General features: G+C 36.7%; 1 protein-coding gene across 1 annotated transcript in view; it reads left to right on the forward strand.

The window, feature by feature from the left end:
- The first annotated feature begins 303 nt into the window (after positions 1–303).
- The window catches only part of VWC2L (von Willebrand factor C domain containing 2 like), a 186,880-nt gene continuing 159,599 nt past the window's right edge, over positions 304–27,584 (forward strand). Inside the window, exons 1-2 of the mRNA XM_068969552.1 lie at positions 304–693; positions 26,723–26,852. Coding sequence (XP_068825653.1) covers positions 304–693; positions 26,723–26,852 — 520 coding nt within the window. The remainder of the gene's footprint in view (positions 694–26,722; positions 26,853–27,584) is intronic.

The raw sequence follows: 27,584 nt of genomic DNA on the forward strand, positions 1-27,584 counted from the left end.
AGTATTCTTGCTTGGGAAATCCCATGCATTTCCCTGAGGAGACTGACAGGCTACAGTCCATGGGGCCGCAAAGAGTCGGACATGACTTAGCAACTCAACAACAACAAAACTTCCAAATAGATCTCAAATAAACAGATCTCAAACATGTTAAAAGCATGGGTTTAAATGAACCTATATTCTATTTATATATGTCAAATCATTCTTTTTAAATATTTGTTTTCAGCTTGCCCCTCTTGTATTCTCATGGAAGGAGCTGAGTATATCTAATATTAGGAGAACATCCAGAAGCCGTTGAGGAGGGGGATGGCTCTTCATATTCATGAAGCTTGCATACTGCTATTGGTCATCCCCGGATTGGTCACCTCTGCTGCCATCAGTCATGAAGACTATCCTGCTGATGAAGGTGACCAGACCTCCAGTAACGACAACCTGATTTTTGATGACTATCGAGGGAAGGGGTGTGTGGATGACAGTGGCTTTGTATACAAGTTGGGAGAAAGATTTTTCCCAGGGCATTCCAACTGCCCATGTGTCTGTGCTCTGGATGGACCTGTCTGTGACCAGCCAGAATGCCCTAAAATTCACCCAAAGTGTACTAAAGTGGAACACAATGGATGCTGTCCTGAGTGCAAAGAAGTCAAAAACTTTTGTGAATATCATGGGAAAAATTACAAGATCTTGGAGGAATTTAAGGTATGAGTTGCCCTCTATATTCATTGAACACTAACATTTTACACCATATACTTAGATCACAACATTAAAATTACAGTTGAAAAAGCACATTTTTAAGTTTCTCTTTGATTTACAAAAATGTGACTCCAGTTAGCCTAAGTACCACTATGGTGGTACAATAGGCAATTGGTTTGTCGACCAATATCTGTAGGGTTTCACAAGAATTTTTTTTCCTTCAGAAGTATTTGGAGCATGCTTACCATCTTTTATTTTTGCCCTTAAACATTTCATTGTGTTATTACAAAATATGTTTTCTAATGGAAACAATTTTGTTTAAAAACTATGTGTTTATTAATGTTTAAATTTTGTGAGTTTTGTGTGTGAGTGTGTGTGGCTTATTAGCCTGTATTTGGAGCTATTTAATTGTAGTCTAGAATTATCTATTTAGTGTATGGAAATTCAAGTACTACAGAGACACACTTCTGAGCTGTGGTCTTTGTATTAAGAATATGCGTTGGACTTACTTGTTGTAGAACATGATTCCCATTCTGTTCTCTTATCTTTAGATTTTTTTTTTGGACATATAAGATCCCAGAGAAAATTGAATTTTATCATAGACCCTTGTAAAATGTAGTTTTTAAAAAAGGCTAATTTTACAGGCTTCCAGCCTCAATGGTATTTTCAGTCTTTCTTTTATGCTTGTGTCACGTTGTCAAGTAACGTGGACTTCATTTTTACCTCTTCTTTGAGCATCTTTTTTCTAATGACTGGTTTTAATTAGGGTTTCATACAAGCCAGATCTGAGCCCTTAAGGTATAAATTAATATATCAACATGCCCTCAAATGCAATGACAGTTTTGCCTTGTGATTTCTGTCATATTGGTGGCTTGATATAAAGATTTTCATTTTACCTAACCAAGTTCTGTGACAACATGCTCAGAAATATGTAAGCAAAAGAAGTTATAGCTAGTTTTCCATGTGTTTATGTGTGAGAGAAGAATGTTCAGTTATTAGCATTGACCCAATTTCCTTCTTTACAAGAGTCAAATGGTAGAAGTCAATACATGGGAAAAGGTTTTAACAGATCATGATCAGAGTACTTCCTGTGTGTTGGCAATTCATTGCATTCAGTCTATTCTAAGTTGTGGGTTCAAACCAGATCTAATTTACCCAAGAAACCCAATAATTTGGACTAGTTTCTTTAGAACATGAGAGAAATTTCAGTGATAATTATCACATTCAACTTTCTTATATGTAAGTGTTATTCTAGACTTTTCCATGTATTATGATATTTTGCTGTACAACATTGAGAAGAGGCCTGAGAATCTAGTAAAATTACCATTATTGACATCAAATAATAGTTAAGAGTGTCATACATCTATCAGTTCCTTTCTGGCCTTTAATATATTGGACACATTTTGACATAGGGTAACAAAAGTAAATGCAAATACTTAACACATGACTGACTGTAGTCATGGTTCTAGAATCAGGTTGCTCTCCTCTAATATGCATTTTTATTTAGAGTAGAATAAAAAGACATTTTAAGATAGCTTAGCCCAAGCAAAGTTGTATGCCAGATAAAATTTGATATTATTAAATATTGACTACCAAATTAAAGAATAAAAGATACTGATTTTTTTGAACTTAGCTCATCACTAAAAATGCTATAGTTTTCCCTGTTTTTGTTAGATTCTTATTCCAAAGATAAAAACCATTTTGCCATATCAAACAATAAAGATATATCAAGTTAATAATTCCTTCATTCTAATTATCTGTGCATGCTATAATTAATATTTAACCTGTTGATATGCACAATGTTTTCCCTGACTTATAATATCATTGATTTTAAATCAATGTGTTTTAAAAAAAGAAAACAGATACCACTTTTTCACAAGGCTTTAGTTTTAAGAGCTCTAGAGATTATCCAGATTAAATTAATAAGATTGGAAGAACTGAGACCAACCAAGTTTGATACTTGTCCAAAATTGTCAAGTTATTTAACCTTTTTTCTGAATACATTCATTCTAACAATAAAGCCTATATCACTTCTCAAAACACTTTGGCTCTAGAGTCAGAAAGACCTGGATTTATATCCAGATTCATCACTTAGATGTAAGATTTTGGAAGGAGTCTTTAAACTTTTTGAGCCACAGTAACATTCACTACAAAATGACCATCATAATAATTTCTTCTGTTGAGAGGAGATACTGGAAAGAATTAGTGAAATAATTTATATGAAGTTAGGAATCTTGTACACAATAGATACTGAAAAAGATGGTCCTTTCACTCTTTCTGAATCCTAGCATCCAGGAATTTTCTCTGAGTTCTTCATTCTTTCATGTCTTCACCTATGTCTCATGATGGAAGCTTGACTTTAAAAGTCACTCAACTGAAAAAATTCCAACAGTTTTTAAATTTCATACTTATCTGTGTAAACTATTATGCCTAAGTAAACATCAGCCATCTTGCTTCTCTTCTAATTTAGTTTCTTGTCTCTTGTAAGCTGATTTTTAAAGCTACATGCAACTTTCACATAATAATCTTGGCATGTTATTAAGGAGCCTGTATAGTGATATTCTTGTATGTTATATATTCATCTGATAAGCATTTGCTGGACTTTTTAGTATACAAGATACTGTAGCTGTAGTGTACATGCATTAGGAGTAAAATGTCTAGAAGGGAACATCTCCACTCACAAGGAAGGCATGAACTAAGTTGGAGAGAGAAGTGGGGAAAAGGCAATATAAAGCCTGTGATCGTGAAGGTCAACACCAAGGGGATTATGGTGCCAGAAACTTATCAACGTGGTATGAGGTTTGGTCAGACAAACTAAACTGTCTTTTTCTTCAGGAAGGTCAAAGATGAACATATTCTTAAAAAATTAAAATTTATCTAGGAGGATTAAAATTCCAAAGAGGAAACTGCTTAAGTAAAGTCAGATATTTGGATAAATAAAATCAGCAAGAAAAGAAGAAAGATGAGAATGACAGGGAACTGAATCTTACTAAAATGCTATTATCAGAAGACAGAGGTAAACTTGAATAGTGTTTTCAGAACATGGAAAGAGGAACTCGAGTACTAGGCCAGAATAGATTCAGTCTAAAGAGTAACAAGGGACAAAATGCAGGTTGTTATACATAGAGTTGACCTAGTTAAATTACTTTATAGCCAAGTATTTAATTGAATGGAAGTGAAGAGAGATTAATGGCTGGGAAAGCAGAACTGTTGCAGAAAACAAAGAATGAGACCAGCTTGTATAAAGACAAAAACATTCAGGGACAGTCTTGAAGACAAAAACCGAAATTCCCTAGTAGAGTCGATTCTACTCACCAACTTCTTCAAGTTTATTAAACTCTCAGTGACTTCTCTTCCCTGTGTGCTTGCACACGCTGGCCCACACCTTTTTACCATTTATGCACACATGTGGAAGTCCAACTAAACTGCTTCCGAACTCCGGTTAAATCTCATCTCAACTGCAAAGCCTCCTCTGACTGGCCTACTGCTGTATCCTGGGCTGCATCTCATACCATTATAACAAGGACAGTAGTCAGAGCCAGACACCATTAAGAGCTTTATGTGTATTATAGCACATTTCATGATAACACTATAAAATTACACTGTTATTAGCACTGTGTTACAGATAAGAAAACTGAAGCACCAAAGTGTAAATAGCTTGCCCAACACCATACCTAACATAGAAGAACTAGGATTCAAATCCAGGCTTCCTGGCTTCAGCATATAAACTCATTACCACCATCTCTATCACACTGCAATAACGTAAACTGAAAGGACTTCTCTCTCCCCCACTGGCCAGTGAAACATTTAAGGCTGGGGACAATGTTTTCTTTTTGCTCCTTGGCCCCAACCCCAGCACCATGTAAACCACATAACAGGCATTTAATGTATTTTGGTGAATAAAGTGAGTCAGGTTATAATTGAACAGACAGAATATAAAAGGTTAAAGTTCCCTTAAAATACCTTTGTTTCTGTTTATGTGTTGATCTCTCCATTTTAATTAGAGAAGCATTCAAACTTCAGGTAGAGTGCTCTCTGGGCCCCTACAGATTACATACATTGTTCATAAAGCATGTATTTCCATCCTGCTTCTGCTTTCTACTCCGTCTCCCCACCTCTTCCTAACTAATGCTCACCCTGGATTGCCTTTCCATCCCAAGTGTAATGACCACTCAGTGTTTTAGTTGTGTGGTCTGACACTATACAGTTACAAAAACATGTCACTACATCAGTGTTTTCTGATCACTAAATTTAAATGTAAATTGCTATACCCGTGTCACCTGATGGAAAAAATAATGTCATTTACAAACATTTTGATTTTTTCCAACACTTACTGATATAAGGTTTTAAAATGGCTTTCACACTATCCTTTTTGAAAACTGAATTTTCCAGTGTTCTGGTAATATTGTATTAAGATAAAGGTCATCATGTACTAGGTTTTCTCTTCTTTCATGTGTACTCAGGCAAAATGACACTGGAACCTACTTTTTAAGAAATAAGTATAAATAATAAATTACAGTAGCATTTCCTACAGAAAACCTTGATTGGAAATGTAGGTTGTATCGGGTGTGCTTCTGTGCTTAACCATCTCATGCTGAGTTTTTTAAAGGGAGAAATAATTTATTATTTTTCTCAATATTTTTATAACTCTCACTCAGCTAGAATTAGCCTTTTTGGAAATTTTTACACTTCATAACTTGTACTGATTTAGTTTTAGGTCAGACACTGAAGATTATACTACTTGCAACTGAAAGAGACTTTTTTTTTTTTTTATTTCAGCTTTGCATAGCCTGTCTTAAAGTGATTTTCTGCAGTCGACACCCAGTACCCCTACTTGAGGATTTGGATTTGCCCAAAACCTGCCTTTCTCTTCAGGCACTCACCTTTGTACTTTTCCCATTATGGGCCAAAGACAGTTGATCAAGTTTCTGGGTTTTATTTTTAATAGGTTCAGTGTGATTATTTTCTCATTTTGCACATTTTGTAAATATGTTACAGCTTAAAAAAAAAAAAAAGTTTTCATGCTGTGGTAAGCTGTTTAGTTTTTGCCCTGAATTTTGGACTAAGCATTTAAATCTTGAGGAAAGCAGCAAAGAGGACAGAAAATTAATCACTCAGAGTATTCTGCCAAATCATCACACCCATAAAAATTGTCGATGCCAACTAAGATTGAGAACTGACTCACTCTTCAATGGCTACATGCACAGGAAGACAGGCTTCCCAATTTTCTCATTAATCTATGTCCCATCATTAATGTCCATATAAAAGTGAGTAGAAAGGATTTTTCAAGTTAGGATTAGGAGATTTCTTTTTTTTATGTCTGTTTTAATACAGAAAAAGGATGAAAAGCAGCATATTCTAGGAACTGATTACCAAATATGTGAAAGAACAGGGGGAAAAGCTGTAAATAAACTTCAATGAGGGGATAATTGTTTGCAGAAATGCCATTTATTGTACCCCACCCACTCATCTGCCATCGCACCAGTTCCTATTAATATGAGAGGCGCAGAAACTAAGATGTTTATACTAGACAAAGAGATACAGAATGCATCTTTCCAAATGTATGAAGATTGTAGTATGTATTATATGTATATCATTGCCACTAAATGGAATCAAACTTGCTATGACCATCCTGCTGAAATATGGGAGACAAGGCAGGAAAGACCTCTCATCTTAACAACTGGGAGGGGTTGTTTTATTTTTTATTTGTTTTTTTGATCACCTGTATTCATTTTAATAATGGAAAATGGATGAATCTTAAGACTATGAGTGGGGTTTTTAAACATATTTTCCCCAAGAGGGGATAGACAAGTTCTTAACAAGTAGTTGGGGCATTTGTAAGATTCCATTGAAAGTCAGTCCTAGAAAACATTATAATTTCATACAACAAAGATAACTGAGGTCTTTGTTGGGAGATTGAGAAGACTAATTCCACAGTTGTTGACTCTACAACATGCAGTTTTTGTTTTGTAGATCATGTTGTTTTTAGTATTAAAATTGCCTCTGAGTGAATTCAAGCATAGCTTTTTTTCCTTTCAAGTAGCTGCAAAATAACAGAGATTAAGTAATCTTAATCAGTAATGACTGTTGCTCATCTGAAACTCAGCCCCCAGCATGTACCACAAGCAGCCTCAAAGTGGATCATTCTCAATGATCATTCTCCCTAGAGGGAACACCCATTTTTGTAAATAACTAGGGAGCATCTGCTGAATTTGTATAATGTCTGACCAGTTTCAAAGATTAGAAGTCAATTTTTTTAGAACTTAAATTTATAAAGTTCCTCAAACCCTTTCTCATTCTTTTTACATTGTGCTCATCTGGTGGGTTTTAATTCTACAGAACTACATTAAATTTAGGAAATGGATCGGAGTTTTGAAATAATTTGTTTTTTTTTTTTTTTTCCAAAAGCCTCAGTGAGAACTGAAAATGGCTCTCAACACTTTTCAAATTATGGGAGTAGGAATTATAGTTATAAATAGCTTTCAAGTTAACCCTTGAAGGGATGAAATAGTCTCTTACTTTAAATTTTAACAGACTTGATGGTCAGCTGGTCCTTTAATTAGTTAAATGTAGATGCACACACTGATTTTTATTGCTATCCTTCATATGGTAAGATGCTGCCTTTAATGCTGCCTTTAGTGTGATAAACATGACTAGAGAGATTTGTGTCTGGGCTTCTATCCCCTGTGCACACGGGGAGATTGGTGTTTGATTTGCAGCCACATCTGAGATTTGTGGAGCTTGTCACTGCTAGTGACTACAGCAGACTTGAGGTCAGTCATCAACTGTTTATAAACTTCGCTGTCCATTCCTGCTGACTCGCCAATACTATGAGGAGATGAACCTGGAAAGAGAGTGACCTGGTAGTTTCCCCTCCAAATTTTAACTCTAATTGTACAAGATTTTGGATATGTTAGAAATTTGCTAATCGGTCATTGTGTTTTTACTCACCAAAATACATAGTCAATGGCATGACTATGTCCTATACCTTATGACATAATCTACATATTTTATGCAAATTTTGTAGATTAGTCTATAATCTATATAGTCTAAACTGAGGTTGTTTCATACATGCATTCTGTGTGTATATATATGTGAAATTTGAGGGAGTCTGGAAATGTTCTTACTTTAAGAAAATCTTTACAATTATTTCTAACCCATCTTATTCACTCTGATCATATTTTTTTTGTTTTGTTTTCCTTTAACTTATGTATCAAACAGTATGTTTTACAAAGTATAGCACAAGAAAAAAATACTGATATATGTTTGAGTTATATTTAACCAAACTTTCAAGGAAGAGCTTGAAACAAATAACTCATGGTGATTTCAAGTGCTCAGTGGGTTTGCTTACCCAAGTGATCTTTCTCAAGCTTAGTCATTATTAATAGGAACTGGCTTATTTTAGAGTCAGCTTATTTTAGGTTTGGACCTTTACTGATTAGCATCAGTAATTTCAATCTCATACACCACCATTGTTGATTTCCTTGCCTCCAGCCTGCCATCTAGCACATCACAATAAAGTCATTTTTGCAAGGATTTAATGACACCATGGAAAGAGTGAATGAAGTACCAAAGTAACAAGAAAATTCATTTATCTCCTGAAAAGTTTTTATCTGGTATTATTTTATGACTATATAAAGTTGGTTAAAGTAGATACAAATCTACTGAACACAGCTCTTAATTTTCTCCATATTATGTCATGAGACCATAAACAAACCTCAAATAAATTTAATCTTTCTATCTATAGGATGGATACAATAATGTTGCCATATATCTAATGAGGAATAAATAGTACTGGGAATTTGAAAATTAAAGTATTACATATGAAGTTTAATTAACAATTCTGAATGCTCAGAAGTTTGTGTCTTCTTTTTTTTAATTAAACATTACTTGGATGAGATTTTGAACTTTGTCTTAATATTGATCCTTGATTATCATTGTTATTTCTTAGCAAGGGATTGGATTTCTAGTATCTGAATATATATAAATTCTTCTGTCTATAAAAAGGCAAGCATTGTGGTCTTTGCTTTTTTTTTAATTCATAATCTAAGTCTTTGCTACTTTTAAGAACTGACAACAGAATTTTAGATCTGGAAAAGAACTTTCAACTTTTTTACAGATGATAAAACAAAGACCAACAGAAACTTAGTGGAAACACCACAATGGCTGACAGAGCTTACTATTTGCAAAGGCAATATAAATATATGTTTCCTGTGGTATTTTATCTACATTTTAGACCTTCAGACTTATTGCTCATTTGCATCTTTCTTTCCAATAAATATACTGGATGCAGAAATTTATTTCAGCCAATTGTCTATAGAAATGTGATATCAGGACCTATCTCCATGACAACCAGAGTTACAAACAGACAAGAACAATAAAATATTGGCATATCTAAAATCAGTCTTTGACACAGATAGAGGTCAATTTGCAAAAGAAGCCTAAGTTTGCAAAGGCTCTAATAAAAGAGGATCCTTTGTCTAAAAATGAAAAATTCTATAATTAAAGCAAATAGTATAGGCCGTAATAAAATTATATTAAACACTATCTATTTTCACACAGAAAATACTAGTAAGAACCAAAGGAACTAAATTAGCTGCCCTTGCCCCATATTGGTGATTTTAGGAACAGAAAAGGTCTGTGTTCTTGATTTTTTTTTCATTCTGCAAACTGTCACCACTCACTACATGACAGGAATGGAGTGTGAAAAATGGATGAGGAGTACAAAAATTATCTAGCTGTATGACATTAGAACAAAGGGCTATCCTTAACCTGGCGTATGATCAGTATCATCTAAGGCAGGAATGTTGCAAAAGTTCACATTCCTTGACCTCTCCCTCTTCAGGGCCAACCAAAATGGTCTACATTTCTATCTTAAAGTTTCAGATTGTTCTAATGATCAGCCAGCTAGATTTTTAGCAGGATTTTTTATTTTCTTTTTTGTGGCCAAGTAATTCTGAGAAATGATGCATCTTTTAACACCTCTTAGAAATATGCAGTGTCTGATCATATATATTAGTATACTGACGGCACTTGAAAATGTTTTAAAGGTTTGTTTGAGAGTCAGTATGAACACGGTTCAACAGCTAAGAGCTCAACAGTATGGAGAAGACTATATTTTAGAGTAGGTTCTACTACTTGCCAGCCAAGTAACTAGGCACACATTACTTCAGTATGCCTTAGTGCACACATCTCTAAAATAGAGATATTAGTAAAAACTACTTGGCACACAATAAGGGATTCATAAAAGCTATCTGACATTTTTACTACTATTGCTCCTAACCCGTATTCAGTCCAGTATTTCACAAATTTATGTGACAGCAGAACACTTTTGTTCCCTCTGAACATCTATTAACATCTTAAAGTTCATCAGCATTCAATGAAACCATTTAAGAAGTATTTTGTTAATGACCAAGATCATCCTTTATTCCTTTATCTGACTCTGATGGGCAATTAATGATAAGAATCTATATATCTCAGCTTATCTTTTATTGTCTGGTCCTTTTTAAAGTTTCCAAAATTGCAGTTAATGTTGTTATTTGTGCTAATTAATTTTTGTTCCATAGAACCAATGTAAATGGACAATGACTTATTCAACATAATGGCAATGATGCCAGTTACAAGGGATCAACACACTACAATCTATTAGCCAAATCTAGATCACCACCCATTTTTGTAAGTAGAGTTTTATTGAAAAATAGCAATGCTTATTCATTATGTATTGTGTGTGATGTCCTTCAGGCTGCAATCCAGAACTGAGTAGTTGCTCCGGAGATTATATGACCCACATAGGTCAAAAATATTTACCGTATGGCTCTCTATAGAAAAAGTTTACCAACTTCTTGTCTAGGATCACATTCTTCTCCCTTTCAGTGCTGTGTGCTCAGTCACTTCAGTCATGTCCAACTCTTTGCGAACTTAGCCTGCCAGGCTCCTCTGTCCACCGGATTCTCCAGCAAGAATACTGGAGTGGGTTGCTGTGCCCTCCTCCAGGAGATCTTCCCAACCTAGGAATTGAACCCATATATCTGGCATCTCCGGAGTTGCCAGCAGGTTCTTTACCCACTGAGCTGCCTGGGAAGCCCTTCTCCCCTTTCTGTTTCCCTCAAGTCTTACTGTCATCAGATCATGCTAACTCACATTCTTCAAAGTTACAGATTCTTTGGGTACTGTTAGGTATAGGTTTTACTTCACTTGTAGGTGGTCTTGGGGATGCCTCCACATGTGGAAATCTTCAAAGGCATTTAACTTTGCCTGTTTTAAATGTATTATACATACTTAACAACAGACACGTTAAGTCATCACTCTTTGCACATTTGTCTCGAAGGAGTATGGCTTTGCTCTTTGCACTGATGTATAATAACTTAATAACTTTCTACTTACTGAGAATTCTCAGATGACATAGATAAGCAAAGAGGGTAAAAATGTGCTTAATTTTGAGATCCCACATGCTCTTCTTTGAGAGTGTGATAAATCAGGTAGGTATTTTTCATTTAATATAATATAATAGATATATTTCCTATTATATTAATAAATGAAAATATGTATCTTATCTGCTTAATTAGATGTTAAGTTCACTAACACGTTCTCAGGTCAACTTGCATAATGCATGGTTTGATTCCATTAAATGCCTTTAATGTCTCTGACATGTTGAGAGGTGATAGGTGTGAGGCATGTACCAAATTGTATAAGACATGAATCTGACCCTCAAGGTGCTCCTAGTCTCTCAAAATGAACACTGCAGATAACCGCAAATAGCAGATGGTCTGGGACGATTGCTCCGGAGCTCATATCAGGAAAGGAACAACTTAATCAAAAGAGCTAAGGAAGAGCCTAAGAGTGAGGATTTCAGTGCACTGAAAATATTTTAGACAAAATTGGAGAATTAACAAAAATCACTGGAAAGCACATTCATAGAAAATTGAGTTAACCCAAGTGGCCAGATCAGAGGGGACAGAGGAGACAAAAAGTGAGAGATGAGAGAGATAAGGGACATGGAACCAGCTCACAGAGTGAAGACCAGGTTTGGGAACTTGAACCAAAGCCTGGAACAAGTGTAAAATCACCAAAGGCCTGGAGTTAGTGACATAACCAGATTTGTGGTTGAGGGAAATATAAATACTTGTTGACAATTTCATGAGGTTTTTTTTTTTAATCTTTGTTCCTTCATGGAATGATTTAGTTCTAAGATGATTTTTATTCTCATGTTATAATTGATAAAGGAGGCTTCTGACTAACTGCAGTGTTCTTGCCATTAAACCTGCCCAAATTCCAAGAGCATACTATAAACATTATGCAAGAAATGTGATAGAGATGGCTTATTTAATTGTGTACACATCTTGTATTCTGGAATACCTGTTCAATTATAACTGAAATAGTTCATGTTAAGTCTCATTTCTTCCTGATGGAAATGTTGTACACTGCTAACATAAGGGAAATTCTTTGCCTACTCCATGTTTTACATCACTCAATTTGCTTCACTTAAAAAACTCCACTGGCCATAAAGAAGGGGGAATCTAAGTCACATTTCTGTTCATTAAATGACGACAACAACAACAACCAAAAAAAAACCCTACATCCTGAAAATAGTCAGGATTGACCAGGAATTTTGTTGTTGTTTAGTCACTCAGCCATGTCCAACTCTTTGTGACCCCGTGGACTGCAGCACACCAGGCTTCCCTGCCCTTCACTGTCTCCCAGTTTGCCCAAACTCATATCCATTGAGTTGGTGATGCCATTCAACCATCTCATCCTCTTCTCCTGCCCTCAGTCTTTCCCAGCATCAGGGTCATTTCCAATGAGTCAGCTCTTCTCATCAGGTGGCCAAAGTATTGACCAGGAATACTTTTTCAAATTTAGTTGTTTTCATTTTAAATTTTCACATCAGGAAAATGAAAATTAAAAGCAATAGCAAAGATAATGTGGACCCAGAAAGGGCTTTTTGAAGCTTTAGAAATACCACAGTCATTGTAGAAACTCCCAGTGCTTACCAAATTAAGTCCTATTTCTATATGAGGAGAACACAGCCCAGCTCCCTGAAACTCCACCTATTTTCACTGTATGCTAATTTAATTTTACGTTCCTAAATAGGACAGGCAGAGAAGGCAATGGCATCCCACTCCAGTACTCTTGCCTGGAAAATCCCATGGATGGAGGAGCCTGGAAGGCTGCAGTCCATGGGGTCGCTAAGAGTCAGACGACTGAGCGACTTCACTTTCACTTTTCACTTTCCTGCATTGGAGAAGGACATGGCAACCCACTCCAGTGTTCTAGCCTGGAGAATCCCAGGGACGGGGGAGCCTTGTAGGAGGCCATCCATGGGGTCGCACAGAGTCAGACACGACTGAAGCGACTTAGCAGCAGCAGCAGCAGCAAATAGGACAGGGAAAAAAATTAAAATTGTTCAGTCTAATGCTCCCCAAGCTTTAAAAATAAAATCCGGCTAAAATAGCAAACCTTTGACAGCTGAGATTTAGAAAACTTCATTAGGGAGAAAAAGGACAGTCACAGAGAATTTTCCTTTTCATAATGAGACTCTAGGACTTTCATATTGAAACTAGAAGATAGGACTCAAAAAAAAAAAGTGAGCCCAAGTTACCCCACTGCAAATCCGTTTTTGGCAAGACTCAGATTAAAGAGTGAAGTTTCATGTCTGTAAATGAGAATCTTAATTATCAAAAAAAATTTCCAATATCATTTTGTCTAATGATAATGAGTGCAAACAGTGCTGCATTTTAAAGATGCAACAGATTGCTCTCAAAATTAAATAATCTTTACAAATTTAATATTTCAAATAATTTATAGTAGAAATGAATATGCCTTGTGTGTGTTAGTAGCTCAGTTATGTCTGACTCTTAGCAACCCCATGGACTGTAGTCTGCCAGATTCTTCTGTCCATGGAATTCTCCAGGCAAGAATCCTGGAGTTGCTTGCCATTTCCTTCTCCAGATTATGCCATAATTTAATAAAAATAACTTATGATCAATATAATTTGAGAAATACACAGCCATTGAAAATAGACGAAGGGAAAGTAAAGAAATAAACCACTGGTCACCTAGAAAACTAGGATAACAATGACAGTCATTTGCAAAATGCATAATTTACAAGCTTCTTCAAATACTGTTATTTCCATTTTGTCTCATAAAAATAAAGTGAGGAAAACTAGAGGTCTCTTAATATTATGTTATTCTTGATTTCATCCTACAAATAAGAAAACTTAGTTTTAAGCAGTTTAAATAACCTATCCAAGCTAATACAACATTGTTGGATGACAGGACTTAAGCTCCAAATGTGCCTACTCCGCTATCCTACAGCTGAATTCCATTGGGATACTAACAGTGTTCACGCATGATTACAAAGTTGTGACTGCTTCTTCTATACTTGCACAAACGATACACACTAAAGTCAGAACTTCTATCAATAAATTAATGTCAATATTTTTTCAATTAAAATAGCCTCTCATATTATTGCCCATAAGCCATCTGATATATTTTTGTGGAATAAGTTAAGATAGGAATTAAGCATCAAAAACTGAAGCATAAAGTTGAGTAGGAAATTGCTGTTTGTACTTAAAATTGGAAATGAATGTTTTATGATAATAGTAATCATAAAGCCATTTATTTTACTAATTCTAAATTTCTGTCTTTTTAAAACAAGTAAAATGCATGTTACTAGCAAATGGAAAATGAAAAGATTTCAACTTTTAGATTTCTTAGTCATCTGACTGGCACTCCCAATACAAATGGACTTTTGTGTCTATCACGCCCATCCTGCAGACCCTGAAAAGCCCTGAATTCAGTATCACCCACACAAGGCGAGAAAGAGAGAGTTATCACCCTCTCTCCCTCCTCTCATCACCTCCACTCAGTGTTTCCTGTGGAACAAAGCTGATTGCATTTGTCTCTTACATGGTTCTTTCATACCGGAGAATTCTAGCAGTGATGTATTCGCCCCCACCTGCGCATACCTTGTTTTAATGCTGTTATAGATTAGGGGCTTTTAACTGATAAACAGTCTGTCCTTTTCAATATCAACAGGAAAGTTTTGAAGCTATACAGTTGTTCACTTTTCCCTTGTTGCATAAATGGGTAATAAATGGACAGCCTTAGCATGGAGACATACAGGCTCTACTCAAAATATTCAGTTCCTTGATAGGGACGTTCCTTGTACTAAAATCACTCTCAATCCAGCTTATCAGGGAAGGACTAGAAGCTGCTGCTTTTCTAGGCTATTTTACAAGTATAATACTTTATCAAAATCTTTATCTTCAATCTACTGGCCTTTGTCTATACCTTTGAGTTCTTCAAAGATCTTCACTTCAGTTCAGTCACTCAGTCATGTCCAACTCTTTGCGACCCCATGAATCACAGCACGCCAGGCCTCCCTGTCCATCACCAACTCCCAGAGTTCACTCAGACTCATGTCCATTGAGTCAGTGATGCCATCCAGCCATCTCATCCTCTGTCGTCCCCTTCTCCTCCTGCCCCCAATCCCTCCCAGCATCAGAGTCTTTTCCAGTGATTCAACTCTTGGCATGAGGTGGCCAAAGTACTGGAGTTTCAGCTTTAGCATCATTCCTTCCAAAGAAATCCCAAATCTTAGAGGCAACTAAAACATCCTTTTCCCTCTTAAATATCCCACACTGATAGCTCCTTGTTAAGTGTACATTTGCCTACTAAAAAAATATATCTGTTATTACAACTAAAGAGAGAGTTTTGCCTACATTCACCTTATCTATATTTTATTTTTATCTATGCTATCCCTTATGTTTTCAAAAAGGCTATATTTTATTGTCATAAGACTCTTGAAAATATCCATATTTTACAAATGGCTCTATACACCAACAGTTTATCAGTATGGGCAGTATATAATTATAGAATTGCCTGTCCTTGAAACAAATGCCAAAATACATTTACACTTTTTAGAATTGTTTTAGAAGAAAATATTTTAGAGGAAAAAATCATTAATATAATTCATTGTTGTGTAGCAACTATAATGATGAGTTTTCAAGAATGAGTAAACTTTTTTGTACTTGACAATAATTTTAGATGGGGTATACTTCATAACTGCTTTTGCAGTATTCTTGTGTTTTACATTATCTCAGAGTAAATGCAAATTTACTCTGTAGAAAGATTAATAATTCTGTATTCCATTATAGTAGTACCATCAGTTATAATCAATTGATTTTAAAACTCAAAACTTATTTTTATAGATATCTAGATGGTCAATTTTGCCATTTATTGAGCGAAGGCTAGCTATGGAGTTCATCTTAGTATACCTTACATACATTATCTTACGTGTGAAAGTGAAAGTGAAGTCGCTCAGTCATGTCCGACGCTTTGCGACCCCATGGACTGTAGCCTATCAGGCTTCTCCATCCATGGGATTTTCCAGGCAACAATACTGGAGTGGGTTGCCATTTCCTTCTCCAGGGGATCTTCCCAACTCAGGGATCCAATCCAGGTCTCCCCCATTGTAGGCAGACGCTTTACCATCTGAGCCACCAGGGAAGTTATCGTATGTATAATACACATTTAATGAATATGCTGAAGAAATAATTTCAAAAATTTATATCATTTCTTAATTTTAGTTTATTACCTACCTGATTTACTATAGCTACATGGGCAAAGCAAAGCTATGTGCACTCATTACAATTGCTTGGCAAAAATTGTTTGTTTTTTCAACAAGGATAAAGTAGTTTTTGACAGACACCCTAGAAACAATATTCCAGAATATATTATCAAAATACCAACACCTCAGAAAGAATAGCTATTTCAGTCATTACTCAAATGATACAGTCATATACATTTTCTGACCAAAGGAGTTATTAAAAAACTTTGGTTTATTTACTTCAAAAGCATTAAAATTCATTAAGAAGTTTCAGCTCTATGTTCATAGATTGATAAGACTTACAACCTCAGTGTTTCAAATATGCTTCAATCTGTGGGACAGATCACTGAAGAGACCACTACAATCCCATTAGAACAGTGAGGAGCATTTTTAATCAGTGACACATTGGTCTTATCTCAGATGATTGTGAAGTTTGGTTACAATCCACTGGATCCATTGACTTTTTAGGTGACATCAGCCTAATGCAAATTCCTGGCTAAAGGAGTGGCAGCGGATGTTAAATACTCTTGTACTCTGTAATTTAATGCATATTTTAATGAAGTGAACAGTCAGACTTCTGACAGGCATCAGCAACTTTGAAATAGAGTCTTCCAAATTTCTCATACAGTCTGAAAGTAATGAGATTTGTTCCATAAAGTGATGAAATTTATGCCATAAATTATCTCTAAAAGAAGAGTGCTTCTTAAAGCAGAATCATTTCCTTGGTAGAGATCAGATTTTAAATAGTTGTTTAATAAGAAATTTGGGGGAAAGCAGTCTGAACTATGTTCTCTCAGATAATTTTTGCCCATTATCAAGGAAATGGAGTACGACATGGTATCTGAAGGCTGCTATACTTGGAAGGAAAGCCACTGACATAGTTAGTGTGCTAAAACTTGGCGCTTAGACTCCATCCCTTCTTTAAGTATATATCCCTTTACTCCTCAACAATATTCACTGAAGACTTTCCAGGAATCAAATTTTCTTTCTCAGAGTATTCAGCAAGTGTTTTGTTGGAGTCTTTACTCTGCTGCTGAGTCGCTTCAGTCGTGTCCGACTCTGTGTGACCCCATAGACGGCAGCCCACCAGGCTCCCCCGTCCCTGAGATTCTCCAGGCAAGAACACTGGAGTGGGTTGCCATTTCCTTCTCCAATGCATGCAAGTGAAAAGTGAAAGTGAAGTCGCTCAGTAGTGTCCGACTGCTAGCGACCCCATGGACTGCAGCCCACCAGGCTCCTCAGTCCATGGAATTTTTCAGGCAAGAGTACTGGAGTGGGGTGCCATTGCCTTCTCTGAGTCTTTACTCTAAATCATCCTTTAAGAAAAAGAACATGGGCTTCCTTGGTGGCTCAGTGGTAAAGAATCCACCAGCCAACGCAAGAGACATAGGTTGGATCCCTGACTTGGAAGGATCCCACATGCAGCAGATCAACTAGGCCCAGGCACCGCAATTAGTGAGCCTGTGCACCGGGAGCTGAAACTACTAAGCCCATGCACTCTAGAGCCCATGTTCTGTAACAAGAGAAGTCACTTCCGTGAGAAGCCCTTGCACTGAAACCAGAGAGCAGCCCCTACTCTCCACAACTAGAGAAAAGCCTGCACAACAATAAAGACCCAGTATGGCCAAAAATAAAAATATAAATATAATTATTTTTAAAAAAGAAAAAAGACATGTTTAAAATGAAGGCCTTTGCTGAAAAAATATTTTGTAATATACTAAAATCATTTTGTTTAATAAGTAACCATTAAACTTGACATATTATAAAGTGAGGCTAACTTTTTCTTAGGCCCTTTAACAATTCCCCTACATGTATTCTCATCTTAGTTATCATGGAATTTTCTAGTGCAATAAAAGTCTGCAATTGTCAACTTCTACATAGTCCAGTCAGTGGAGTGCTTGGAGATTGACTTAACTGGTGAGCCACATGATGGATATGATGAATTTCAAATTACCTTTAGAGGGTAAATTTACGTTCATTGCCATAATGCTGAAGCCCAAATATTTACTTCATGAATCATAATCAGAAAACTTCTTCCCTCATAGTTTCCATATAATATTTAAATAAAATACAAACATTATTGAATCAGAATCCTATCCATGCATGATAAACAGATGAAACTGCCCAGGTGTACGGTTTAACAAATGAGGAAGCATAGAGTATACATAAATAATTGTGTATATGTTAACAGAGATTTCCTGAGTATCTGTTATGTACTAAGATGTCTTCTTGGTGCCAAGAATATAGCAATGAACAATATACTATAAGAAGCTTATAAACTATAAGGCAGATAAGAATAAATAATTGTAAACAAATCAATAAAATATTTCATAATCTGATGAGAGAACTGAATGGGCCGTGTGCTGGAAAAAGATGTTGAAGAGAGAATCAGGTAAGAACTCCTCTGAGAGAGGGCATTTGAATTGACATATAAATGATGAGCCTTCAAAAAAAGAATAGATTTGTTGCCTTTTTCTGAGTGATTTATAATGGTCATTTTAACCATTCACAATTACTCTTTATCTAGAGGCTTCTAATCAGAACTTTTCTTCGATGTGTTTCTGACATGATTAATTCTATTAGTTCACAAACCACCAAACCAAGTCCTATATAATTTTATTGCAACCATATCCTACTTTGAATAAGACAAATAACCTAAATATTCTTTTAAATATAGTCATGTGCTTCCAGTTTTACACTTCTTACCTTATTTTTAAGAGAGCCATCACTAGCTAAGCATGCAAGTAAATAATAATACTGTGATAATATTTCTTACATATGTGCTTCCCAGTAACTCTGTGAGGTTGGTAATATTGTTATTCTTTTGTTTTATAAATAAACAATCTAAAGCACAGAAAGGCTGTATAATTTTCCCAAGATTCAAAACTAGTAAGTAAAGCATTTTAGAAAAGGGCTCAAATACTAAGGCTATGGAGAATTTACTTTTTTTAATATAAATTTATTTTTTTAATTGGAGGCTAATTACTTTACAATATTGTATTGGTTTTGCCATACATGAATCTGCCATGGGTCTGCTCATGTTTCCCATCCTGGACCCCCCTCCCACCTCCCTCCCCAACCCATCCCTCTGGGTCATCCCAGTGCACCAGCCCCGAGCATCCTGTATCATGCATCAAACCCTGGACTGGCAATTCGTTTCACATATGATATTATACATGTTTCAATGCCATTCTCCCAAATCATCCCGCCCTCTCCCTCTCCCACAGAGTCCAAAAGACTGTTCTATACATCTGGGTCTCTTCTGCTGTCTCACATACAGGGTTATCATTACCATCTTTCTAAATTCCATATATATGTGTTAGTATACTGTATTGGTGTTTTTCTTTCTGGCTTACTTCACTCTGTATAATAGGCTCCAGTTTCATCCACCTCTAATAGAACTGATTCAAATGTATTCATTTTAATGGCTGAGTAATACTCCATTGTGTATATGTACCACAGCTTTCTTATCCATTCATCTGCTGATGGACATCTAGGTTGCTTCCATGTCCTGGCTATTATAAACAGTGTTGCAATGAACATTGGGGTACACGTGCCACTTTCAATTCTGGTTTCCTCGGTGTGTATGCCCAAGTGAAAATGAGTATACTACCCAAAGAAATCTATAGATTCAATGCAATCCCTATCAAGCTACCAACGGTATTTTTCACAGAGCTAGAACAAATAATTTCACAATTTGTATGGAAATACAAAAAACAAATAGCCAAAGCAATCATGAGAAAGAAAAATGGAACTGGAGGAATCAACCTGCCTGACTTCAGGCTCTACTACAAAGCCACAGTCATCAAGATAGTATGGTACTGGCACAAAGACAGAAATATAGATCAATGGAACAAAATAGAAAGCCCAGAGAATTTACTTTTAACCACAATACCACAGCCACCCAAATAAGATCAACAAAATGAAACTTTTTTTTTCAATTTTTCAATTTTTAAGAATGTTACTTCAGCCTTACCAAGTTAAAATAGTAAGCAGAATCCTGCCAGTTTCCTTGTCACTTTGAATTTGTATAACAAACTTTACAGACTGGGACTATTTCCTCCCAGGTACTCTAGATACAATGCCAGTAACACTCAACACATAAAGAATAATGCTGTAAGGTATTGGTGCCTGGACCAAATATCCAGCCTTTCCTCCAGAAAGGAAAAGTAAGTCTCATTGTATTCAGATTACAAAATAAGGATGCATGTTCTAGAAGAAAGGCTTTCCTAATAGCTCAGTGGTAAAGAATCCAACTGCCAATGTAGAAGACGTTTGTTCAATGCCCGGGTCGGGAAGATCCCTTGAAGAAGGAAATGGTGACCCACTCCAGTATGCTCACCTGGGAAATCCCATGGACAGAGGAGCCTCGTGGGCTACAGTCCATGGAGTTGCAAAAGAGTTGAATGACTAAGTGACAAAACAGCAACAGCAACAATCTTCTCTAAATATCTGGAGACTTCTTTGCAAGTCTCTAATAACATGTTCTAATACTCTTATAATGATGCTTAGTAATAATCACATTAGCTTCAGATTCTCACAAAGAACATATTTGTTTTTCTGGAGTTACTCAGTCCCTCCACTAATCTAACTGACCAGTTCTCAGGCTACTTTTTGCATTTTTTAAATCACAAAGCATTCTACTGTTTCCAGGACTCTGGAATTATAATTCTGCAAGAATTCTCAAAAGTCACAGACAATGGCATTAGGATCTCAGCTTCAAGGTCTTCAGAGATAAACCATAGTTTAAAGGGTGCATATTGCGGTATTGCCATGTTTCCATTCTAAAACCTAGGAGGAAGATTTGAGCTCTATCCACCTAAACCAAGAGTTAAGAAAGAGCCCCTTTTCATTCTATTAATTTCAAAATAAATACATCTCTAGGCAGACACCCCTTGAACTCTAGGAATGGCCTGGATAGCATTTGGATTTGCCACATGAATAATTTAATTACAGCAGAAATTGTAGATAAAATGTATGGTTTCTGCTTAAACAGGTAACATGTTCAATAAAACTAAGATGAAGGCATGCACATTCATAACGCATACAATATTCAGATCACCTAGTACAACATTAAGAAATAAATTTGACCTCTAAACCTAGTTTCAATTAAAATTTATGTAAAGTCATATACAGTGAATGTTACTTTATTTTTCAGAACTTTCATTGAAATAAAATGCTCTGTGAGATTTCTTAGAAAAAGATTTTCCTTGTATACAGTTTTAGGATGGTGTCATTTAATCATCTTACTGACCAAATCTCTAACTGACAGGAGCCATGTACTGATCATAATTTCTAAAAGAAAGAAAAAAAGCTAGCAAGAATATTTTTTTTTTCTGAAGTACTTGTTCTAGTACTCTCTGTTCCTCGAAGGATAGCTTTATTGTTTAATCTTTGGTTTTATGGGGGACACTTTCAGATTTAATCTGTAGTCTTCATATTGAAGAGCATGATAAAAGGAAATTTGTAACCAGCTCAGTGCTTAAGATATAAAGATTTATTCAAAGCATCAAATCTGTCAGAGTTTTATGCTGTAAGGTGGGAAGGATTTTTACAGCAATGTAAATAAATGTGAAGGATTTTTACAGTAATGTTAATGTTAAAGGAGCACACTGCCCACTCCTAGGAACTTCTTGCTGTATAAGCAATGACTTTGAAAGTAGGGGTGGTACAGGAAGTCAAATGAGGCAAGAAAATGATGGGTGACTGGAGAGCTCAAGAAAGGAAAGAGGCTTAGGGAAGGAGGCTGCAAACAACAAATGAGGTCTTTAGTGTAAGATCAGTAGATTAAATTTGAGAAGAGTATTTAGAGGGGCTGGGGACAGACACATGGAGGTTTCCAGTGAGAAGAGGTAGACTGTAACAGAGGCATTCTTTGAAAAAACTATCAAATAAAAAAACAAAAGATCTAACAGTTTTCTTGAAAAGAGATTCTAGACGAGGAAGAGAAACCAGTATGTAAATAAAGCCAGGTTCAGGGAAAGATTGATTCAGTTCAGATCAGTTCAGTCGCTCAGTCGTGTCCAACTCTTTGCGACCCCATGAATTGCAGCACGCCAGGCCTCCCTGTCCATCACCAACCCCCAGAGTTCACTCAAACTCACATCCGTCGAGTTGGTGATGCCATCCAGCCATCTCATCCTCTGTCGTCCCCTTCTCCTCCTGCCCCCAATCCCTCCCAGCATCAGAGTCTTTTCCAATGAGTCAACTCTTCGCAGGAGGTGGCCAAAGTACTTGAGCTTCAGCTTTAGCATCATTCCCTCCAAAGAACATCCAGGACTGATCTCCTTCAGAATGGACTGGTTGGATCTCCATGCAGTCCAAGGGACTCTCAGGAGTCTTCTCCAACACCACAGTTCAAAAGCATCAATTTTTCGGTGCTCAGCTTTCTTCACAGTCCAACTCTCACATCTATACATGACCACAGGAAAAACCATAGCCTTAACTAGAAGGACCTTTGCTGGCAAAGTAATATCTCTGCTTTTGAATATGCTATCTAGGTTGGTCATAACTTTTCTTCCAAGGTGTAAGTGTTTTTAATTTCATGGCTGCAGTCACCATCCACAGTGATTTTGGAGCCCAAAAAAATAAAGTCTGATGCTGTTTCCACTGTTTGCTCATCTATTTGCCATGAAGTGATGGGACCAGATGCCATGATTTTCGCTTTCTGAATGTTGAGCTTTAAGCCAATTTTTTCACTCTCCTCTTTCACTTTCATCAAGAGGCTTTTTAGTTCCTCTTCACTTTCTGCCATAAGGGTGGTGTCATCTGCATATCTGAGGTTATTGATATTTCTCCTGGCAATCTGGATTCCAGCTTGTGCTTCTTCCAGCCCAGCGTTTCTCATGATGTGCTCTGCATGTAAGTTAAATAAGCAGGGTGACAATCTATAGCCTTGACGTACTCCTTTTCCTATTTGGAACCAGTCTGTTGTTCCATGTCCATTTCTAACTGTTGCTTATTAGAAGCTGCTTATGGCTAGGGTGATATTTTTATTTTTCTAATTTGTGATTCTCATTATTCAAAAATCCCTTTCAAAAGTCTAGCATCCTCTTATGACTAAGCCTTGTAGTATTAGCTCTTCCTCAGAGTATTTTTCAGGAATCCATTGTATACACTTCCAGCCATCACTGATTTCAGGCAGAGGCCCTGAGGTCTTTACTGGACCATTATCTGTTATTGCCTCTCCCAGATAACTACCATGAGTGTAGCTACCAGGTTATAAGACTTGAAGATGCCAAAGTCACCAAGAACATGAGGCTCATGGCAAACTATCTCTAGCCTATTACAATTTTCTACGAACTCACATTGGCAGGAAGTTTAGAAGCTCTACTGCTCCATAATAATCTATTTACCAACAAACCTAGTTAGTGAAATTCTCTTTCTTAGCAGGAACTCTCTATCCTCTATAAATCATTCATTCGGTTGCTAATGGTTATTTTCATGGATCTGATTGGCCTAGAGAAGTGTACAACACACTGGACAAAAAAAACTACTCAGTTGGGGGTACGCAGAATAGACCTCTAATGGCAGTACTGTATAGCAGTTAGGCTGCCTAAATTCAAACCCTGCCCTTCCCCTACTGCCTACAGGACCTACTGAACCTCTCTCAGTCTATTTGCTTATCTGTGAGATGGAGATAATAACAATATGTCTTTCATAGTAAGTTATGAAATAAGTAACTTGATATAGTGTGATACTCAGCAGTTAATTTCAAAACTATCCTTTGAATCAGAATGGTGTTCTTCCTCAGTCTACACTAGGAATCTAATAACCCAACAAATCTTTCTCAATGACTGCAGATACTTTGAAATAAACGTTTTGCATTGGAAAATCTAGGGGCTGTTTGGGACTTTTAATGCCCAAATCAGTCCGCTAGAGTTGCACAGATCAGCCTCTCCTTCAGCGAGAAGGGAACCAGCAGAACAACCACAGCTGTGGAAGGGCACGGTGCAGAAACAATGATGCTAGCAGCTCCCATTTTCTCTCATGTTAGCGATAAATTCAGGCTAAGTCCTTGCAGTACATCAGAAGGCTATGCAAAAGTCCTTCTTTGAAACTAATAAAGAAAAGGGAGACACTTTCTGACAAGTTTGCTTTGGAATTTAAGATCTCACAATGGGACCTGCAAAAGAGGAAGCAGTATAGCAGACTGAATATCCATCTCTCACGCTGTTTCCTCACTCAGAATTTCCTTCATCAAATAATGTGTTGTAGTAAGAAACTTTTCCTTAATTTACTGAGATTATTTGGTAGAGGAGCCCCTGGAATGTTCCAGCCCTTGGGATGATACAGTAGATTTTTCTGGAATACTTTACCACATGGTAAAGAGCTTAACTGTACTCACCAGTAAACTAGTTGACCATGCTAAGAGACAGCAATATTTCTTCCATGGATTCTATGGCTAATCCTATTGTAGTTACTAAATTTGAAAGTAAAATAATTCGCTGAAAGCTAAGCTCATATGAATAGATAAAGAAGTCGTGGTACATAAATACAGTGGAATATTACTCAGCCATAAAAAGGAATGAATTTGAGTCAGTTCTAGTGAGGTAGATGAACGTAGAGCTTATTATACAGAGTGAAGTCAGAAAGAGAAAAATAAATATCACATGTTAGTGCATATGCATAGAATCTAGAAAAACGGTACTGATGAACCTATTTACAGGGCAAGAATAGAAATGCAGACATAGAGAACAGACTTACAGACACAGTGGGAGAATGAGAGAGTGGGACAGATTGAGAGAGTAGCATTGAAATATATACACTACCAAGTATAAAACAGGCAGCTAGTGGGAAGCTGCTATATAACACAGGAAGCTCGGCTCGGTATTCTGTGATGACCCAGTGGGGTGGGATGGGGGTAGGTGGGATGAAGGCTCAAGAGGGAGGGAATATATATATACTTACGGCTGATTCACTGTTATACAGCAGAAACCAGCACAGTATTGTAAAGCAATTACCCTCCAATTAAAAATAAACTTATAAAAAGAACATTGGCTTCCCTCATAACTCAGTCGGTCAAGAATCTGCCTGCAAGGCAGGAGACCCAGGTTTGATTCCTCAGTCGAGAAGATCTCCTAGAGAAGGAAATGGCAACCCACTCCAGCATTTGTGCCTAGAGAATCCCACTAACAGAGGAGCCTGGCAGGATACAGTCCATGTGCTTGCAACAGTCAGACATGACTTAGCAACTAAACTATCTCCAATAAAAAGAACATTAAAATAAGAAAGCTGAACTATCATTCTTCAAATAGAAAGCACAGATAAAATTAACTTAAAGTAATTAGCTGAAAGATTTCTACTCACAGACTACCTGAGTCAAGATGCATTGATATTTCACAAAGTGTCAAGTTTATAAAGAGATAGGCCTTGTGGACAGTCGTCACTGAGACAAAGGTGGTGGACTTGAATGAACACAATTTTCAAGTGAGTCACTATGGCAAAGAAATTGGAGGCAGAACTTTCCAGGGACAAATGGCTTGTTAGATCTGTATAACTTCTGAGAACTCCAAGTTTTCATTCCAGAATTTTCAAACTCTATTTTATGAGAAGGAAAAACTAGAAAGTATAAAAGATGAGAAAGTCATAGAGTGGCCACTGCTTTAGATTATTTGTGGTATAGGAAGTTTCTAGAAAGGAATGAGAAAACCCCAAACTCATTCTTGTCTGGTAAGTACTGTGAAGACAAAAATTGGTGTCTACTTCTTAATTTTTTTCTCTAAATGAATCACTGTTCAATTCTACTTTTAGAGTCTCTGACTTTTAAATAGTGGCTTTTTAAAGTCTGTCAATTTTAGTTCATTCAAAAAAGCAAGCAGGCAAGATGAAAGGTATTCACTAAATCTTCCAAGAGGCAGTATCTGGACATTTGGATCCCAAATGCAATCTCCTCTAAAATTCACATTGGAGAAAAAATGCCCTTTAGAATCTAGGTTAGCTTCAAAAGGAGTTTCTACCAAGGGTAAAGCTGTCCATTTACCATTTTCTCATTTCTCAGTAATCCTTTCTTTGCAGGAAAAAATGACAAATGGAAACAAAACTTATTGCGCATGTGCCAGTGACCTTCCTGTTTACCAGAGGGAGGCAGAGCAATCAGTGCATCTGGAAACCAAACCAGGAGGTGACACATTAGCTGTCCAAACCTTTCTTTGGAAAGTAGGAACATAAGACATAGGAAACATCATACATGAGTGCTTTGGTTGCTCATGGCAACCTGAGCTGCACTTGGCAACCCACCAACCTACACACCCTTGGCTCGGGTGTCCAGGTGGCCTTCCATGGGGAAAGAATGATCATACACATGGTAAATGGAGTTAATACAGTAAAGCCAATATAAACACTGATGTTTTATCCTCTGACAGCATATGAATGTGCAAGCATTAAGTTATAGGAGAAAAGGGGCTAATTTTAGATTTGTTCCTAGCCCTCTCCATGTGAATGGTGTCGCTGTGAGCCCAGCAATGAAGTTCACTGTGTTGTAGCAGACTGCGCAGTTCCTGAGTGTGTCAACCCAGTCTATGAACCAGAACAGTGTTGTCCTGTCTGCAAAAATGGTAAGACCATACTGCATTAGCTTTCAAAGAGGGGTTAGTGCAAAATACAGATACTCCACCACTGCACACCATTCAATGCAGAAGCCCTCTGAGATATACCTGTGTGATTTTTCAATGTGGGCATGGTCAATTAGTATTTTTATCCCACCTTAAAGTGAAAATAAGCCAGCAATGGGTGAATCATGAAGTTTTCCATCTGGGGAATTAGAGCTCTTACAAGCTGACTTTGTTGTGCTCCCTATTATTTATTGTTGATTTATAAAATTTTTGAACGAATGCAGTACCGTCTTCTTGTAGTGATTGGATTTCTCTTTTGTGGAGGCTATGAAGCAGTTCCTAGTACATACCCCGGATAGAGAGTAGCATAAATGCCAGGTATTTTGCTTTGTGCATAGACAAGACTTAAAGTTATCAACGAATTACAAAAATCAATTACTCATGCAATTAAGTAGAAATAAGGAAGACTGTAAAGTTTGGAGCTTTTATTCTAGATCTTTATTGCAATGGAAAAATACGCTCATAGTAACTACCATGGAGGGGAACTTGGTTTACAAGTTTATGGGTTCCTTCTGGCCCTTATATGATGGAGAGGTTGAAATGATTGTGGCATGCCCATCACCCACAGTCAAGGCGATGCTGCAGAGAAAACAAGGCGATGCTAAAACCCAGGACAACTTACCAACAAACTCAAAATCACAGTCTTGCTATGATTTTGATCATACATGATCAAAA

This window comes from Capricornis sumatraensis, chromosome 3 (assembly GCF_032405125.1).
Source record: "Capricornis sumatraensis isolate serow.1 chromosome 3, serow.2, whole genome shotgun sequence".
NCBI lineage: Eukaryota > Metazoa > Chordata > Mammalia > Artiodactyla > Bovidae > Capricornis > Capricornis sumatraensis.